The sequence below is a fragment of the Ranitomeya variabilis genome, chromosome 1, assembly GCF_051348905.1.
Source record: "Ranitomeya variabilis isolate aRanVar5 chromosome 1, aRanVar5.hap1, whole genome shotgun sequence".
Lineage (NCBI taxonomy): Eukaryota > Metazoa > Chordata > Amphibia > Anura > Dendrobatidae > Ranitomeya > Ranitomeya variabilis.
The window spans coordinates 304,731,654-304,750,577 of NC_135232.1; the positions used below are offsets into that span (position 1 = coordinate 304,731,654).

At 43.0% G+C, this 18,924-nt stretch overlaps 1 protein-coding gene across 1 annotated transcript in view; it reads right to left on the reverse strand.

The window, feature by feature from the left end:
• The window catches only part of SLC8B1 (solute carrier family 8 member B1), an 81,171-nt gene that overhangs the window by 52,351 nt on the left and 9,896 nt on the right, over positions 1-18,924 (reverse strand). Inside the window, exons 3-6 of the mRNA XM_077296337.1 lie at positions 15,425-15,545; positions 14,587-14,739; positions 11,404-11,456; positions 7,821-7,879 (exon numbers count right to left, since the gene is read on the reverse strand). Coding sequence (XP_077152452.1) covers positions 7,821-7,879; positions 11,404-11,456; positions 14,587-14,739; positions 15,425-15,544 — 385 coding nt within the window. The 5' untranslated portion in view covers position 15,545. The remainder of the gene's footprint in view (positions 1-7,820; positions 7,880-11,403; positions 11,457-14,586; positions 14,740-15,424; positions 15,546-18,924) is intronic.

The following is an 18,924-nucleotide window of genomic DNA, read 5'->3' on the forward strand; positions in this document are numbered from 1 at the left end:
AATACCAAATAACTCATTTTTTTAGGGCGGGATTACAGCCTGGAGGACTTTCCTCCCAAAATGTAGTCTGTTGATTCACAGTTACATCTAACTTATAATGTCTACAAAAGGTATTTGACCTCGACCATGTTGCAGCTTTGCATATTTGGTCCATAGAAGCCCCAGCGCTTTCTGCCCATGAGGCTGAGATTGCTCTCAATGAATGCGCCTTGAGGCTTTCTGGAGGAGTTCTTCCTGCCGAGATATAGGCTGCCGTGATGGTAGATTTAATCCATCTTGCTAGAGTAGCTTTGGATGCTTTTTTCCCTTTGTTCTTTCCAGCCATCTGGATGAAGAGGTTAGAGTCAATTCTCCAACTATCTGTAATCTCCAAGTAGTGTAGAATTGTCCTTTTTACGTCTAGAGCGTGAAGAAACCGCTCTTTGTCATTACTGAAGTTCTGGCAGAACAATCTCTTGACTTCTGTGGAAGTCTAACCCACTTTAGGAATGAGTTTAAGGATGATACAGTCATCCTGGACCTTTAAGTATGGATGTTTAATAGATAAAGATTGGATCTCACCAACGCGACGCGCTGACGTTATTGCCACTAGGAAAAGGGCTTTAAGTGTTACGGCTTTCAGGCCTGCTTGACCTAATGGCTCATAAGGTTCCTTACAAAGTTCATTTAGCACTAAGTTTAAGTCCCAGGGAGGCACTGAACTGCGAATTGTAGGCCTAAGTCTCAGAATGGCCTTGACGAACCTCACTATCCATGGATGGGAGGCTAGCTGGAAGTCATAGAAGGAACTGAGGGCCGAGATCTGTACCTTCAGTGTACTAGGCCTTAGTCCCTTATCAAACCCCGACTGGAGAAAGTCTAGAATTTTTGGAATATCTGGACCGTGAGAGACCGATACAGGAACTGTACTCGGAGAACAGAACTTTTTCCATATTTTCCTGTATATTGCGGCAGTTACCGGTTTCCTACTGTTTTGAATAGTAGCAATGACTGGTTCCGAGAGGCCTTTTGATCTTAGGATCTCTTTTTCAGGATCCATGCTGCTAACTGTAGAAGGCCCGGGTTTTGATGGACTAGGGGCCCTTGAGACAGAAGGTCCGGTACCGCTGGTAGATGGATTGGATCCTCCCAGGACATGTTCTTTAGAAGAGGAAACCAGCTCCTTTTGGGCCAGTATGGGGCTATCAAGATAACTGATGTCTGGCTCTCCTGAATCTTCCTCAATACCCTCGTTATTAGGGCCAATGGAGGAAAAGCGTAAGCCAACTTCATGTCCCAGTTCTGAGCTAGTGCATCTATTCCTGATGGCCTGTCTCCTGGGTTTAGTGAGAAGAATCTTTTTGTCTTTGTGTTCTTCCCTGAGGCAAATAGGTCTACTTCCGGGAAGCCCCAACGTTGGGTTATTTGGAGGAAGATCTGTTCGTTTAAGGACCATTCTGTAGGACATAATTTCTGTCTGCTTAGGAAGTCGGCTACCTGGTTTTTGGTTCCTTTCAGGTGCACTGCCGTTATTGATCTGACGGTCTGGTCTGCCCAAGAGAATATTGTGTCTGACAGGTCCTGTAAGTGACGATGCTTTGGACCTCCCTGGTGAAGTAGAAAGGCTACTGTAGTCGAGTTGTCTGAAAAGACACGGCTGTGTTGGTCTTTTAACCTTCCCTGGAATGCCTTTAAGGCCTCCCAGACTGCCCCGAGTTCTCTGTAATTCGAAGACCTGCTTTGTACTGATACAGGCCAAGTCCCCTGGGAGTAATTCCCTTCTATGTGGGCTCCCCAGCCGCTGTGACTTGCGTCTGTAGTGATGTTTACAGACGGAGATGTTCTCCAGGGTCTTCCTTTCTCGAGATTTCCTGTTATGGTCCACCATGACAGTGAACCTTTTGTATCCAGGGATAGTCGTATTTTGTTGTCCAGGGTTACGTCCCTGCCATCCCAAAGTGAGAGGATCTCTTGCTGCAGGGGTCTTGAGTGATATTGGCTCCTCTGGACGCTGGAAATACAAGAGGTCATCAAGCCCAATACCCGCATGGCCTTTCTTATGGATGTTTGCTTCTGTTTTTGTAGTTTTTGGATTTCTTTTTTGAATGACTCCTGCTTGTGATGTGGGAGGTACGCATGTTCCTGAACTGAGTCTAGGTTTACCCCAAGAAATGTTTTTCTTGTTTCGGGTTTGAAGCTTGACTTTTTGAAATTTATTAGCCATCCCAGCTTTTCCAGGAGTGAAATAGTTGTTGATAAGTTCTCTTCCATCTGTTGTGGAGAGTCTGCTATGAGCAGGATGTCGTCTAGATAAGGGACGGTAAGTATCCCTTTTTCTATCAAGAATGCCATCACTTCTGCCATGAGTTTGGTGAATACTCTGGGAGCAGACGAGATGCCGAATGGCAGACATGTGAACTGAGTGCAGAATTTGGCCCTGGTCTTTTATGGCGAATCTGAGATACTGTTGGTGTGAGGCGGAGATGGGAACCTGATAATAGGCACTTTTTAGATCTAATGTGCTCATTACTGATCCTTTCCGGATCAGAGGTATTGCAGATTTGAGGGGTTCCATTTTGAATTGTTTGTAAGTAACTGACCGATTCAGAGGTTTTAGGTTTATAATTGTACGGAATTCTCAGCTTGGTTTTTTTATGGAGAATAGACTCGAATAGTGTCCTCAACCTCTGGGCATGGGGTACCGGAATGATGGCTTTTATCTGGATAAGTTCCTGAATATCCTTTAGAAGCCTTTGCTGAACCGATAAAGACTGGGTCTGAGTTAGGCAAAATCTTTTGGGAGGTGTTTGGCTGAACTCTATTTTGTATCCTCGTTCTATCAAACTTAGGATCCATGGGTTCTGAGTGATGTTTTGCCAACCTTGTAGGAAGTACTGAAGCCTTCCCTCCACTAGGTTGGCATCATTGTTTATTAGTTTTTGATTTTTGGTCTTGAAAGGTACCCCTGCCTCGACCACCTTTCGGGTAGCTCCACCTTCCGCCCTTCCCTTTCCCTCTATAGTCTTGGTCTGGGATGGAAACGAGACCTACGAAAGGACGGCGTGTTTTTTTGTTTTTCTTCTGGGAAACCCTTTTTCTTATCCGCTGCTTTTTCAAGCAATTCGTCCAATACCGGACCAAAGACGTGAAGGCCAGAGAAGGGTATTGAACACAGTTTATTCTTTGACTGTGTATCGCCGGACCATGATCTGAGCCATAGAGCTCTTCTCGCTGCATTAGATAAGGCATTGTTTCTTGCAGCAAATCGCACTGACTCTGCCGAGGCATCGGCCATAAAGTCTGTTGCTATCTTCAGGAGTGGTAAAGATTTTAGGATCTCGTCTCTAGGCGTTTTATTATTAATCTGGGTCTCTAGTTTCTCTAGCCACAGAGACATTGACCTGGCAACTGAGGTGGCCGCAATATTGGTTTTCATGATAGCGGCCGAAGCCTCCCAGGCCTTTTTGAGATCTTCAGATCTTTTGTCCATAGGATCTTTGAGACCCGAGGAATCCTCAAAAGGGATGGCGGTCTTTTTTGAGACCTTGGCTACGGGTATATCCACTTTAGGAACGGATTCCCAGATTTTGGTCTCCTCTGGATCGAAGGGCAGACGATATTTGAAATCTCTTGGGACTATCAGTTTTTTCCCTACATCGCCCCATTCTTCTAAGATCATTTCTTGAATATGGCGATTTACGGGAAACACTCTGCTTCTACGAGCTCTGAGCCCCCCAAACATTTCGTCTTGGATTGTAAGGGGTTCCGTGGCCTCCTCTACTCTCATGGTATCTGACGGCCTGTAGTAATGTCTGTGTGTTCAGAAGAAAATAGATATCTCTTCTTTTCCTCTGGGAGGATATTTGAAGAGCATTTTCCCTCCATGGAATCGGATACGGAGTAAGCTGAAAGCTCCCCTTCTTCTGAACTAAGATCCTGCTCCCACCTAGGTCTCTTAGGGCGGGGAGATTCAACTGGCAACAGCGCCGATACTGTGGACTGTACTTCCTCTCTGATCATAGTTTTTATACTTTCCAGAAGGGAAGTCTGTTCTCCTTTAAGCAGTCCTGCCATGCATTTATCACATACTTTCTTCCCATGTTCCTCTGGTAGTCTACTGGAGCATAGAGGGCATTTACTTGTTCTGTGCTTTTGGCCTGACGCTGGGCGCTTGGAAGTCTCCTTATCCTGCAATAGATATAGAGAGGCCCTATAGCTTGTGTTGTAATATGTGATACAGACCCCCTATGTAGAACTTAAATGATCGGGGGCGAGCTCTGAGGACAGGATTTCTGGACGATCTACACCCTCCATCTCTCTAGGATCAGTGTGCAGTCAGATGTTCCTGATTAAATAGGAACTCTTACCTGTCTTCAAATCATCTGATTCGTCCTCCTTCCGAGCTCAGCTGCCGGTGATCACTGCGGGTCTCTGACTCGTCCACTGCTGCTGGGCGGGGATTCCGTTCTTCAGCTGTATGATACAGCCTGACGCCTACTTCCGGCGTCCCCGAGCTGCCCGGGAACGCCACCGGAAGTTCCCATTGGTGGTTACAGCGTCCCTGAAGCGCCGTCGCCCCGGTGACGCGGCGCACCCCCATGACGCGGCGTGCCTGACGCGGCACGCCCCCCGCAGGCCCAACCCAGCGCGCTCCCTGGTGTGAGTTGGGAGGATCACCGCCGGTATCCAGGTGCAGCAAAAAGGTGCAGAGCCCTCTGAAGAGGGATGCACCGGAGTCGGGAGCACAGCTCAACCGGCGCTGAGGGACCTCCAGCGGTGTCAGCGCTATTATGCGGAGTCCTGTTCCGCCTGCTCAGAGCCCTCGGAGAGAGATGAGGCCGCTCCGGGAGCCCTGCTCGACCGGGTATTGGAATCTTCAGCACGGTAAGCCGTGCCATCGCTCCTCTGCGTCTGTCCCTGATAGGGACAGGAAAAACACTGAGGGGTGGAGGTGGGGAGGGGCTATTTAACCTCTTCTGTGTTTCCTGTCCCTATCAAGGATAAGAAGGACAACCTCCTGGTGGTGCTGTCAAGAGGGACGTCCTGGAAAATATAATTTCTGAATAATATATATATGATATATGGGATTTGCTGCTAATATCAGTTTCTCTGCAGATTCTGTGCCATTTTGTAAGCACACCCCTCGACATTGAATTTGCAACACCAAGAAGGATGAAATGCGAAGAAAACTGAAACAATTATCAATATTTTGCTTTTTACCTTGAAAAAGGCACAAGTCTGCCATTGAAACATGTTGGTGTAATAAAAACCTTTATTTCACATCATCGAGGATTCTTAAATTCGGGCAAATACTGCCAGGGCATCATGATCACTCCACTAAAGTCAGTTGCTATCTGGAAGAATTTTTCCTCCAGCCGCGAGGCTGCGGATTCTAAGGCACTTATCAGTGTATTCATACACAACCACCCTAGGTGAGCACTACCAGCACTCTCATCCTCAATTTCTCTCGCACAATTGCCTAATTGTGCGCTTCTGTCCTAACCAGACCTCAGTGATTTGAAAATTCCATTTTCTTCATTTGCACAACATCGATTTATTTAGTATTCACATCATGCAGAAATACAAGCACTTACACACCTTTCTGCCATAACGGATGTTAGTAATAGTTGTCTGACAAGTTCTGCCATGCTGAATGCACTTGGGCTCAAAAATCATCAAAATCTGCTGCTGGCAGCTACCTTAGCAATTAATGACCAATGATGGCTCCCATCCAGCACATCTTGAACAAGTCCAGAGACCATGTAGGGTATGGTAGCATGTTTAGACAACACAGGAAGCACAAGAAAAGGCTCCTGGGACATTTTAATTTGGTTGTGGGGCCATTGCCACTACTTCTCCAATGTCATAATGTGCGTTCAAGACTAGAGGGGTTCAGCTACGGTACATTATCCCACTCCTCACCATAATCCGAGAACAAGGACCAATATAATGTTACTTTATGAAGGCTTCTTCAAGGCAATGCTCATGTAGTCTTGAATGGCGCATAATGATCCATTCTGTACTCAAGGCCGGCCCGAGAGATTACGGCGCCCTAGGCGAAACTATTTTGTTGCGCCCCTACCACTTTTAAACATACCTCCCAACTTTTGAAGATGGGAAAGAGGGACAAAGTTTAGGCCACGCCTCTGACCACACCCATTCATAACGAGCCACACCCACATCCACGTCCCAACCACACCCATTTAGCACTGCTGATCACACTGTTTCATAAAGAATAATTATAAACAAAAAAATATGGCCACACAGTGCTCCATACTGTATAATGGCCACACATGATGCTCCATACTGTATAATGGCCACACATGATGCTCCATACTGTATAATGGCCACACATGATACTTCGTACCGTATAATGGCCACACATAGCTACTCCTACACACGCGGCTGCGCTCCGTACACATGCGCTCCGCTCCATACACCTCGTACACACGCGGCTCCGCTCCGTACACCTCGTACACATTTAGCTCCGCTCCATACACCTCATACACACATGACTCCGCTCCGTACACCTCATACACATTCAGCTCCGCTCCATACACCTTTTGCCTTTTGAAAAGATTTTTTATAATTTTTTCCTCTGGCGCCCCCTTAGGGTCGGCGCCCTAGGCGGCTGCCTAGTTCGCCTATACGTTCGGGCCGGCCCTGTCTGTACTACAAGTTGGACATCACATGCCAAGACTAAAGGAATTAACTCTTGTCTACACAAACTATTGAAAAAAAAGCATTAGCACGATCATGGGCTAGGAGTCAGATGTTCAGCTGTAGGTATTCTATTGACCTTAAGCCACTGCGCTCAAAAGCCATCAAGCATGCAAGCTAGCAATAAAAGCAGGAATTCAAGTCTAGCCTCTTAGGCAGGGGTCACACTTGCGAGTGCAATACGAGAAACTCGCGCATCAATTCCTGACACTGCCGCTGGCACTAGGGACCAGAGCGTTCAGCTGCATGAAAACACATGCAGCTGCATGCTCCAATCCCGAGTGGCGGTGGCAGTGCCAGGAATTGATGCGCGAGTTTCTCGCATTGCACTTGCAAGTGTGACCCCGGCATTAAGTGTAAAGTCCTGCTTTGGTCTTTGGTCTGTTGCTCGAGCTACTGGAACATCTACATATTTGTGCTCCATGGGATACATCATTGAGTGGCAATTGTAGAGGGCGCTGCCAGCAGCTGATTTTGATGATTTGCGTGCCCAAGTTCATTCCACAACATTCCTGGCAGTTGAGACTGCTGACGTCCCTGTGATTTTCATAATTCCACATCTTATTTTTTGGTGTTACAATTTAATGTTGAAGGCGTGTGTATAAATCAGGGCTTTGGAGTCTGTAAGCCATACCTCTGTCTCCATGACTCCCTCACTATTGAGCATACAAAAGTGCAGCACACATTCATCTCAACTAAAAGCCGAGATCCTTAGATCAGAAACAGACTTTTATAGGACATTTCATACCTTTCCCAAATTACTATGAAAACATTTACAGCACATCCTGCACTGAACCAAATTTATTACATATTTTAGGAGTCGGTCCATTTTATACTGACTGCACAGCCCTGGTACGTACGTACTGTACGTGTTATACACACTTTTTCCCTGTACTTGAATATCCATGTGATTACGGTATGTAGTGTCGGGATCTGTTATATGTACATACACATTGCCAGTCACACTTGCTTGATCCCCAGGGAGGGCAGGAAAAAAGCAACAGCAGCTGTGTGGTTGTGTCCAAACTCTGATTTCCAACTCTGAAAGGTACATTCCATCCTAAAGGATGCAGTTTTCCCATTTACACTTATATACCAAACACCTTTCTAAAAAAAGGATACAGCTACATTATGTGATAGCCTGAGCGTTTGAGAGATTGCAGACAAATTCGGACAAAAGCTGGGGAAAAAAATACATTCTAAATTACTCAAGAACAACATAACCATTTTATATTTATAATTGTGTATTAAATTTTTATGGTGTATATCACACACACACTAGCAACAGCTGACTAGGACTTAAGGAGTAGTCCCTTCTCCAAGATCCATTCCCAAAATGTAGTGGGTATAATATTAGCAAATCCCTCCAATTAGATATATAGCATAGTGTTTCTGATTTGCTTCAGTCATGTGCAGGGCATTGTAGGACCTTAGGTATCCGTGGTTGCAACTATTGGGAAAACAAACAAAAAAAAACAAAAAAACACAACAACTGACAGCTAGTTGCTAGTGGTCATAACCATGGATGGATACCTAAGGTCCTACAATGCCTGCACATGAGAAAAGAGACATTTTGTGTCAGAAAAACTATACTACATTTCTAATTTAAGGCGTTTGCTAATATTACTACATCTATTACATATTGGGATAGGATCTTTGAGATGGGAATAACCCTTTTAATGCCATAAACTTGAAACTTTTGGCACCCCCCAGAATTACAGTTTAGAAGGTTTTTTTCTTCTTAAAAAAAAAAAAAAAAAAAAAAAAAAAAAAAGATACCTGCGAAGAATTACATGTTCATTACTTCAAATACTACAGAGCTTCAGGTGAAATTGCAAAGCACCCGAAAGACAAAACAAGCCAACTTAGAAATTTAAATCTTATTAAAAATATCAATAACAGAGGTATTTTATTGTGACTTACCTAGATTACCACTGCCTCTATCAGTGGTGGCTAATGTAGAAGGCGCACAGTGCTTTTAAAAGGGACCGTCCGCACAGAATGACTGTTCACACTAAGTACTGGCGCTTGGTGCTTCACAGCAATGACAATCATTTATATACACCTTCCCACATTCTTGCTTTCCATCCATCTCCACCCTTCTCTGGCCCTATGAAGATGTGTCAATCGAAAAGTGGCCCAATCAATTAAATAAACCTTCCCACTGCTTGTTGTCCCACCATCTCCACTGTCCCTTTCCCAAGCAGTGGGAAGGTGTAGTTAATTGATTGATCCCCCCTTGATTGACACGTCTGGCTCCATAGGGCCACAGCAGAGTGGAGATAGATGAAACCAAGAATGTGGGAAGGTGTATCGAAACAATGGTCCCCGCTGTGAAGAACAGAGCGCTTGTACTTGGTTTGAACAATTATTCTGTGCTATAGAGCTTGTGAGATCACACCTCCACTATAGTCAAGGTTCAGAGATCTGTTCACAAGGCCTGGGATTGCTGGGATCCTGTGCATAGGGGACAGCAACTTACTACAGTTGGAATAATCCGTCAACCTAATTTTGAACGATTTTTTTGTAGGTATATTAGTGCCATGACGAGCTGGGGGACCATTCTACTGTGTGGGAGCTGTGGGGTCATACTGTTAGTTTTTTTTTTTTTGGTTTTTTTTTTGTTTGGTTTTTTTTTTGGGGGGGGGGGGGCTGTTGATCACAGTACAAGGGCTCGAATAACAGGAGTAGAATGGTTTACTGCTTTTTATAAATATTAGTAAGTTACGGTACATAGTTTTGACCGGCTCAATAATCTGCGATAAGGTAATAAAAATGCTATGGAATCAGTTTAGCTCAATATTAAAGTGTTAGTTTGGTTCTCTGTAAAAGTCAGTCTCATGTGGGCCCTCTGGAAAATGGAAAATGTAATTGCCCATCCCTGGTAAGAGGGTTTCAATTGAAGTAGTTGAGTAACCATCTATTCTCAGACTACTCACACCATTAACATAAGGTTCGCCATCATGCTCCGAGTGTTTTTTTTTTTAAAAATAAAAATAAAAAAATCAATCATTTGAGGATGGCGAGAGCGGACGGTTGCTTAACCACAAGTGTGGGACTTGCAAAAAAAGTGTTCATGTGCTGATAGTTTGTGCTCAAGCAAATTGAGGGAGGATGAGCAAGTCAAGTTGAAGTGTGGCCAGAAGTAACCAAACCGCATACTTATGGTCATGTGACCACCCGATCTCCCTGGTGATAAAATCCTGACAGTATGCAGTACACATGCTGTAAGGATTGAGAAGTCTGCAGTCACAGACTGGACAATCCCTTTAAATATTCCTCACCAATCGTTACACCGATGCCTCTACCTTGTGCCAGTCATTACACTGGTTACCCATCCACTCCAGAATCCAGTACAAACTTATCACTCTCACCCACAAAGCACTTCATGGCTCAGCATCACCCTACATCTCCTCCCTGGTCTCAGTCTTCCACCCTACCCGTGCCCTCTGCTCCGCTAATGACCTCAGGTTAGCATCCTCAATAACCAGAACCTCCCACTCCAGTCTCCAAGATTTTTCACGTGCTGCGCCATCTCTTTGGAATGCACTACCCAGGTTAAAACGATTAATCCCCAATGCCCTCAGTTTTAAGCGTGCCCTAAAAATGCATTTGTTCAGACTGGCCTACCGCCTCAACTCATTAAGCCAACTATCCCTGTGTGGCCCATTCAAAAAAAAAAAAAAAAAAAACTTAAACCATAATCAGGTTCCTCGTATCATGTTCTCATACACTTTATGCAGTTAATAGCCCTCTGTGTCTGTACTGTTACATACTTAGGCTGTTAACTGGTTCATGCAGCTTTACATGAACACCCGAGCCTTACACTATGGCTGGTCCAAATAACTAAAGCAATTATTACCATCCACCTCTCGTGTCTCCCCTTTTAGATTGTAAGCTTGCGAGCAGGGCCCTCACTCTTCTTGGTATCAGTTTTGATCTATGTGATTATGGTTATGCTGTAATGTCTATTGTCTGTACTAATCCCCTCTCTAATGTAAAGTGCTGTGGAATATGTCGGCGCTATAGAAATATCGTCAAAAACCTTTTTTCACATAACCTTAAAATCAGACAATGGAGTAAAGATAAGCATGCCATGTTACGTAAAGATGTGAGCATGTGAAGAAAACACATACCTGCATAACACTCATACGGTTTCTGAAAAGTGAATCTTTAGTTTCAAAAAAAGTCATTTGTCCTACATCCATCTCATCACAGCAATTTACAGTCAGTCACACACAGTACTATGTTTTGCCAGCCATACCAGGAGTACATAGGAGGTTATACCTCTCTTCTTGCCAGCCTGTACTGCCATCAGCACAATGACCACGAATACACTGCAGGACAGTCTTGTATGAAAGCCTTGTCTTGAAGCAAGTGCAATATGTAATTTTCTGTGGTTACTGTAGTGACAGGGGGGACACTAGTGCAGCTGAATAAGAAAAAAAAAAAAAAAAAAAAGCAAAAGAACTATAGTAGGGTGCCAAAAAGAAACGTTGATCCTAAACTGCGAGAGGCAAACTTGGCTGGTTTAGATCCTAAAGCTCTTATGGGCAGAATCTGCTTCCCTTTTGTCTTGTCGTGGGCTATTAACCTCAAAGGTGACAAAAGAAAGAATGTGTTCTGCTTTTACGGATTGTAAAGTACTTTTAGCAATATCAGTAAACGTTATCGTAGGAGAGGACAGATAGGCAGTATACTTACAACTTCTCTGCAGTCACTGCAAGAATTATGAAGAGGTAGAGGAGCCAGAGGGCCTGTTAATTAATACAGGACAAAAATATTTATTTTCTGCTTAAGAGGTCTAATACACAAGAAAAATATTAGTCCAGAAGCTTAATCATGAAAGATTACTAAACTCCACTTTTTCTGGTTCTTCCTGCACCAAATCTGACGCATGTAAAGACATCATGATATTATAGATATACATACTGTACTATTACATAAAATGTAGACAGAAAAAATCAAATCAGAAGATGCTGTACCTAATATCCACACCATGCTCAACCCCAAATGGGAGAGCCACTAAGGGAGATATATACACTCAATCAAGATGGACACTCCTAACATAGCAATAAACCAAGGACAAATGGAGTTAAAGTCCATAAATATATTTTTATTAGTTATAAAATGGCATCCATAGCCGAAATGACATACAGAAAATCATCATAAACCAAGTATATATGAAACATAAGTCAAAAAAAGGAGGGTAAATAGTAGCAAAAGATGGAAAACGACACTGTATGGGCACTCCTGATAACAAATTTACTATTTAATAAAGTGCACAGTGCAAAAATACACAGTAGCCTGGGAAAGGGGTCAAAAATCTAAGGATCCACAATAAGTCTATACAATAGGCATGTAATCAAACTACATCAAGCCCTGCGCACAGGCTGAATGTCAGAAGTCCAAAATAAATCCTATAAAATACAAGCCCAATTAGGGCAAATATACTATAAATAGACCCTATTGATCCTTACCCAGGTACTGGTGATCAGTGCCCCCTGACGAAGCTGACGCGAAACGCGCGTTGGGGCCACTGTGCGGGTTTCTCCTGATCACCAGTACCTGGGTAAGGATCAATAGGGTCTATTTATAGTATATTTGCCCTAATTGGGCTTGTATTTTATAGGATTTATTTTGGACTTCTGACATTCAGCCTGTGCGCAGGGCTTGATGTAGTTTGATTACATGCCTATTGTATAGACTTATTGTGGATCCTTAGATTTTTGACCCCTTTCCCAGGCTACTGTGTATTTTTGCACTGTGCACTTTATTAAATAGTAAATTTGTTATCAGGAGTGCCCATACAGTGTCGTTTTCCATCTTTTGCTACTATTTACCCTCCTTTTTTTGACTTATGTTTCATATATACTTGGTTTATGATGATTTTCTGTATGTCATTTCGGCTATGGATGCCATTTTATAACTAATAAAAATATATTTATTTACTTTAACTCCATTTGTCCTTGGTTTATTATTACATAAAATGTGCATCATTATATACACTGTGGCAATACAATATAGTACTTTCAGTTTACGTTTCAACATTGAATTTGACGCTGCATATATTAAACATTCAGCATCTTACAGTTCCAGGAAAGTGAATGGGATTCATAGAAACCTCATGTCCATATTTTTTTTTTTATTTTTTTTAAAGCACACTGCATAGGTAGACCAGTGGTGATGAGCGAATGTGCTCGGACGCTAACCGAGTGACTTCGTTGTGCTCAAATACTATGATTGAGTCCCCGCAGCTGCATGTCTCGCACCTATTCAACAGCCGCAACACATGGAGATTGCCTGTTTGTTAAATGTGTGTGTGTCTAGTGCGTTCTTGGTGTGGAAACGCTCTAATAACACGTGCAATCCAAATATGACCTTCATTTGTCAAAGCCAAATACCAGGAAGTAGCAAAAAAACAAACCAGCTATATTTAAAATATGACAAACCAAAAAGCTAAAACTGCAGCATCAAAATACATGAGGAAAAAAGCATATAAAAACTCAAGTAACGCAATTTAGCCGATAGGTGCCGAAACGTAATAAAGACTGAAATGCTCATCTTCGGAACATAGTCTTAGAAGGAAAACTCAACCTGTAAATCAGAACCAAGGAGCCAACAATATGGCTTTATTTTGCAGGCACACCACCCCAGGAGGCCGTAATGTTAGGGAGCCTATTACAGTAACTCTTATTTCACATCTAGAGCTAAAGCATCATTTACATTTTACCCCCGTTTTTTTTTTTTACTTTTGGAGTATATCAACTTGTGCCCCCATAAAAAGCAAGAATTTAGAACAGAGGACATATTCAAGTTAAAAGGAACCTGACAGACTTTTGCTGCCCGAACTATGCAGCATGAATCAGACCCTGGCTGTGGAGTTTCACAGAAAACACTTTGAAATATCCAGCCTCAGACTGTGCATCTCAGGTGACTAGTCCGCATTAAGTCCCTAGTGGCTTCTGCCCAACATGCTCCCCTAGACATGCTCACAAGAACATAGGAAATAAGACGTGTCAGTCTAGGGAAGTGGGGCAGGGAACAAACATTGTGGACTGGCCTCTGACTAGTCATCCAAAGCACAGTTCCTTGATGCCCTCACCTCCTCTGGATGTCTTATATGTCCAAGGGAAGAAAGCGTGAAGCTGGTGCTGGTTGGCTGTAGGCATCGGTGACAGCTGGAATAGCGCCCACACAGCAGGCAAGCATAGGTGATATTTTAGAAGGGGGATACACTGATCAGTGGACAACCCCTTTAAGCAGTGTTGATGAGGTTTTTAGGTGACAACTGCTAGATCAGCTAGTATTCTCATGTTGCCAGAATGGGGACCCTATGACACACCTGCCCCCTCCTCAAACAACTGCTGCTCCAAAGTCTATGAGACTGCCGAAGACATCTCTGTACTCTAGCATCAAAGCTGAACACCTTAAAATACTGTACTTTCCTCCCTAAATTCATCATCCCTTGATCTGCAAAATATTTTCTTTAACCCCCTTAAATGTTAAATTGTTTAATAGGTTTTTGTCTTTTCATTTCAGCAGCCATAACTTTTCATTTATCTACCCCCTCCTCTGCTGTAAGACTGATTGGTTTTTAAATGTAACCTCGGAAAACAGTGTCCTATAGTGCCCCAAGTCACTGGCAGAGATGATATATGTCTGCTATGCCAGGCAGTCGCCCAATGAGTATGTGATCATCCAATAGAAGAGTCAGCATTACTGATTCTTAGATTAGATAGAGGCCGTATATAACTGCTGTTTTCCGGCCCATCTAGGTTCTCCGACAATTGGGGGGGCCTATATGCCACTTCTATAATGGAGAAGCAGTGATATAGAAATGACACAACAACCCTTCAGCTATTAGAAGCATATAAACATACTCACATATAGGAAGATGGCCAAGGGAAACAGCTGGGGAGGAAAGCTGCAGAACGCCACATCCAGGTATCTAACGTAGCCATCATTGTCACCGCAATCGGAGGTGTTCCTGACAAACTCGCAGCGAAGGGAAACATTTAGTGTCCCCACGGCCTGGCACTGCATGTAAGATCACATAATCAGTCATTTCACAGATGAAAAATTGCAACAAAATTGCAGTATATATTTTACAGAACTCCAATCTATATAAAAACCTCATGTGTCATGGACAGGGTAGAGAGTTTATGTATATCTGCTCTAAAACAGGGAACAAGATTTCTGATTGATTTATGACAAAAGGTTGTGCTATATGTACAAAACAGTGACCATGTCATGTACACAAGACTTCTGGCAGCACAACCATTCTCGTGTGATGATGAAGGAGAAAACTTCTGCCGGTGCCCGACGGTGCTTTAACTCCCCCAAGAACAAAAGGGTTGGGGTTATGTTCAGGAAGCCCCTGTCCCCAAACACAAATGGTGGCCCCACTTTAAATGCCGTTCATCTTGGGAAATCTTGAGTAATGAGGAATAACGTAAGAAAGTTCTATTGCTTTATACAAAATTTGAGATCTCTGAACCAAAAACCTGTTGGAATACAGAAAATCCATATAACTGTAAATGCCCTGTAAAATCGGTTTAACTATTTTTGGTGCTAAAGTAACATTAAAAAACAAAAAATAAAGAACCTTTAATTGATTTTGGAAAACCATCAGTGCACTGGAATATTGAAACTTATCAGACATTAAGATGTAGATCAGAAGGAAGTAGAAAAGCGGTGTTACACAGGCAAGATTTGTACTCACATCTGCTTCCTCCGCGGTGTAGTTCCCATGTCGGTCGGGAGTTGGAAGGTTCCAGTGCAGCGGGAAGTTGACGACTTCTTGACTTGATGTCATGAGCCATTGTGAGATAGTCAGGGGCATGCTAGGCGGTTAGAAGAACAAAACAGAACAAAGTAGTAAAGGTTTAGATTGAAAGAAATCCTTTTACATTGTGGCCGCACATGTCAGTCCTCTGCTGTCACAGCACACCACTGTCTACACAACCTTCTTCCTGAACTCGGCAGAACATATATATCACTTTCCTGAAGCAGAGTCATGTGAGACAGAGGAGGAAGTAAAAGTCACATTCTAAAGGAATTCACATCTCATTCAGTGTGTCACTGCCAAATACTGTCAGTGGGCAAGAAACCACAAGACTGAGCCCCATCATGTGCGTCTCCTAGCTGCAAAGGTAACAAATACAGGGCCTGCCTCATAGATGGAGCTTCTTCTTGTGACAGATTTGTTACGTTAAATGAGGTATAAATGAATATTAGGAGGGACTGAGGAAACCGTAATATAGCAGTTATGTAAAATGTAAAAGGAAGAAAAGGAAGTGCCGCCTTTAGGTAAGGCACCTTGACTGACAATTTGGTAATGTTAGAAGATGCAAAACGCTGCTCATGGCAAACCCCCCTCCCAAAAAAAAAAAACAAAAAAAAAAAAACACCCACATTTACAAAGATATACGGTATTTGTTTTATCCCCATCACAAAGCCTGGTTTCTGCAGAGAGTAAATATGCAAATTGTCTCAGAGGAAGGACTAGAACGCTAGCACCACCTATTGGAAGCAGCAATCCTATAAGATAAGTCAATATCGACCCTTTTCTTCAGATAAACGCCAAACCAGGAAAGGGAGAGGGACTGACAAGCCTATGAGAAAAAGGTGGATCTGGTGGCAACTTTTGATGGATCCGTTTTTTCCCAAAATTCGCCAGATTGTGCATGACGGCAAAAAACTGATGTGTGAAAGTAGCCTTAGTCAAATCAGATCTCATGCTCTGCACTGATGAGGGGCAACACCCCCAAAACACCATGTCTGCAACTTGAGATTCTAGTTTGGCTTTTATCCCAAATAAATATTGCAATGCTAGTTAAAAAGTTGATTTTGACTTTTAGGATCACTACTTCTAATAGGTGGAACTAGAGTTCTAGCCCACTTCCTCTCTGGACAGTTTGCATAATTAATTACCCAGAAGAGTATTGCATGACTTAGAAGTCTCCTCACTCTCACATATCAGGCTTGGCACTCTCCACAAAGTGAAACTTTACCACTTAGGGCATGTCCACACGGTTAGCATTAGGCAGCCCTCAGGATACAGCATATGTCCGCTGTGTCCAAAGCGCTGCTGGCTTTTGATCGAAGGAGATTCTGTATGTGTTCACTGAACCGTGTGGAATCACTGCGCCCAATACATTGTATGGGTGACCTTTATCTTGCAGAGACTCGCATCTCTGCAAGATAAATAGACATCCTGTGGTCTGGAAAAATGCGCCACATGTCCGTCTCCACAGGGAAGCTGCGGGCATCGGTGCACGCATTATGGGCATGGGATTTCTTGAAATCCCAACCACTATGCTGTAACATCTGGCTGCTGTAGTTTGGACGCTGCACAAGTACGCAGCATCCACCCTGCAGCGTTTACTGACCGATTGAACATACCCTTAGGCTGGATACATCATTTGCAATATGCTAATAACCCTTGGCTCCTTCTCTGCTGCGAGCGGCAGTCGAATGTCATGCTACTGTGCTCTGATCCTCTCTCATGACAGGATCGGAGCACAGCTGTGGAGGAGACAGAGAAAGTAATTTCTCCATCTCCTCTGCTGCCGGCGAGAATCGCACTGCACTGGGGTGATGTCTGAGAGCAGTGCGATGTTTCACTTGCACCTATAGACTTGAATGGGTTAAAAAAAAAAAAAAAACACACCCCATCCCATCATGTTAGGGTTCTCATTCTTAAATGACGCTTTTTCTATGAACCAATGCACTCGGGTGAGTATGCACATGGGACCTTATAAAAAAAGGAGTAAGCTGTGACACCAGTATTTTTCCATATGGTACAATTCACCTTTTCTTGTTATTTAATACTATTTGATATCACTTTAGAAGTGGTTTTATATCAATTTCAGAAACTCGCTCTTGGTTACAGTGATGCACATACGAGTTGTATCCCATGGCCAGAGATTGGCATAGGAAATTGGTACTGAAGCAAAGTGTGCATTTTCTTTACATCTTTTTGTTTGGTCTGGGATGGCAATACATTACAGATTTACATTGTGAAAATGTAGGAAGCACAACAGATCTTTTATACCAGTCTTTCTTCTTATGTTCAATTACATATCCACTTGACAAGCCATAAATACCTCAAAGGTTCATGTCCTCCAATTTTTATCTTGCAGCCACAACCAGGTATGTGGGATGAATGGAGATGTGGCCAGGCATGTGCACACTAACTCCGCTGTAATACAACTCCTATAGAAGTGTTTAATGAAAGCCTTCTACATTCAGCAACCATTGGCTGCCTCAACAGCAAGGATCAAGGTTGGGCCGCCACAGCTCTATTGTCATGACAGAAGGACACTAGAAGGAATAATCTGGGATAACTCAGTAATTATTTATAGCAATAAGGAAACTGTTAAGTTGTCAATTTTTTTTGTTTTTAAATCTAATATATAAAGTTGAGTATGTATGTATGTATGTATGTATGTATGTATGTATGTATGTATGTATGTATGTATGTATGTATGTATGTATGTATGTATGTATGTATGTATGTAGCCACGCCCACTCCGCATAGCTGGCACAGGCCACATCTTGCTCTGTCGTGTCTAGAATGGAGTTGCTTCTATGAGGCATGAAGTCAATGGAAAGGGAGGAGCCTCATGGATAGAGATGTGAGGGGGAAAATGAGAGCAGTGAGGTGCTGCTGCATTATGAGGCGGTGTATAGAGAAGAGTGAGGCGCTGCAGGTGGAGGCCATGTATAAGCACACATTCACACGTTCAGTATTTGGTCAGTATTTTACTAAGCCAAAACCACGAGTGGGAGAAAAATATAGAAGTGGTGACAGGTTTCTAATAAACTTTCCCTCCGATTGTTTTACTCCAAGGTTTTAGGTTACAAATTCTGAGGTAAAAATACTGATCAAATAATGTATGAACGATGTCTAATACAGGAGGCGATGACATACAGGTACATACTGGGGGGGGGGGAATAAAACGTGAGGTGCTATGACGAGAGACGCGAGGTGCTATGACTAACCAGTTAGTTACTATGCCTGAGCAACGCTGGGCTCTTCAGCTAGTATTATATACAATACACTTACATGAACTATCCCATAAATTAGGCCATAGATACAAATACAGCAATTAGCTGAGGCCAAAATAAAATCAAGATATAAAAAGTAGGCAATAAATATTACATGTACAGGAATAATTTAGCCATTATACATGGCTAGAGCTGTTAAAGATAAGAAAT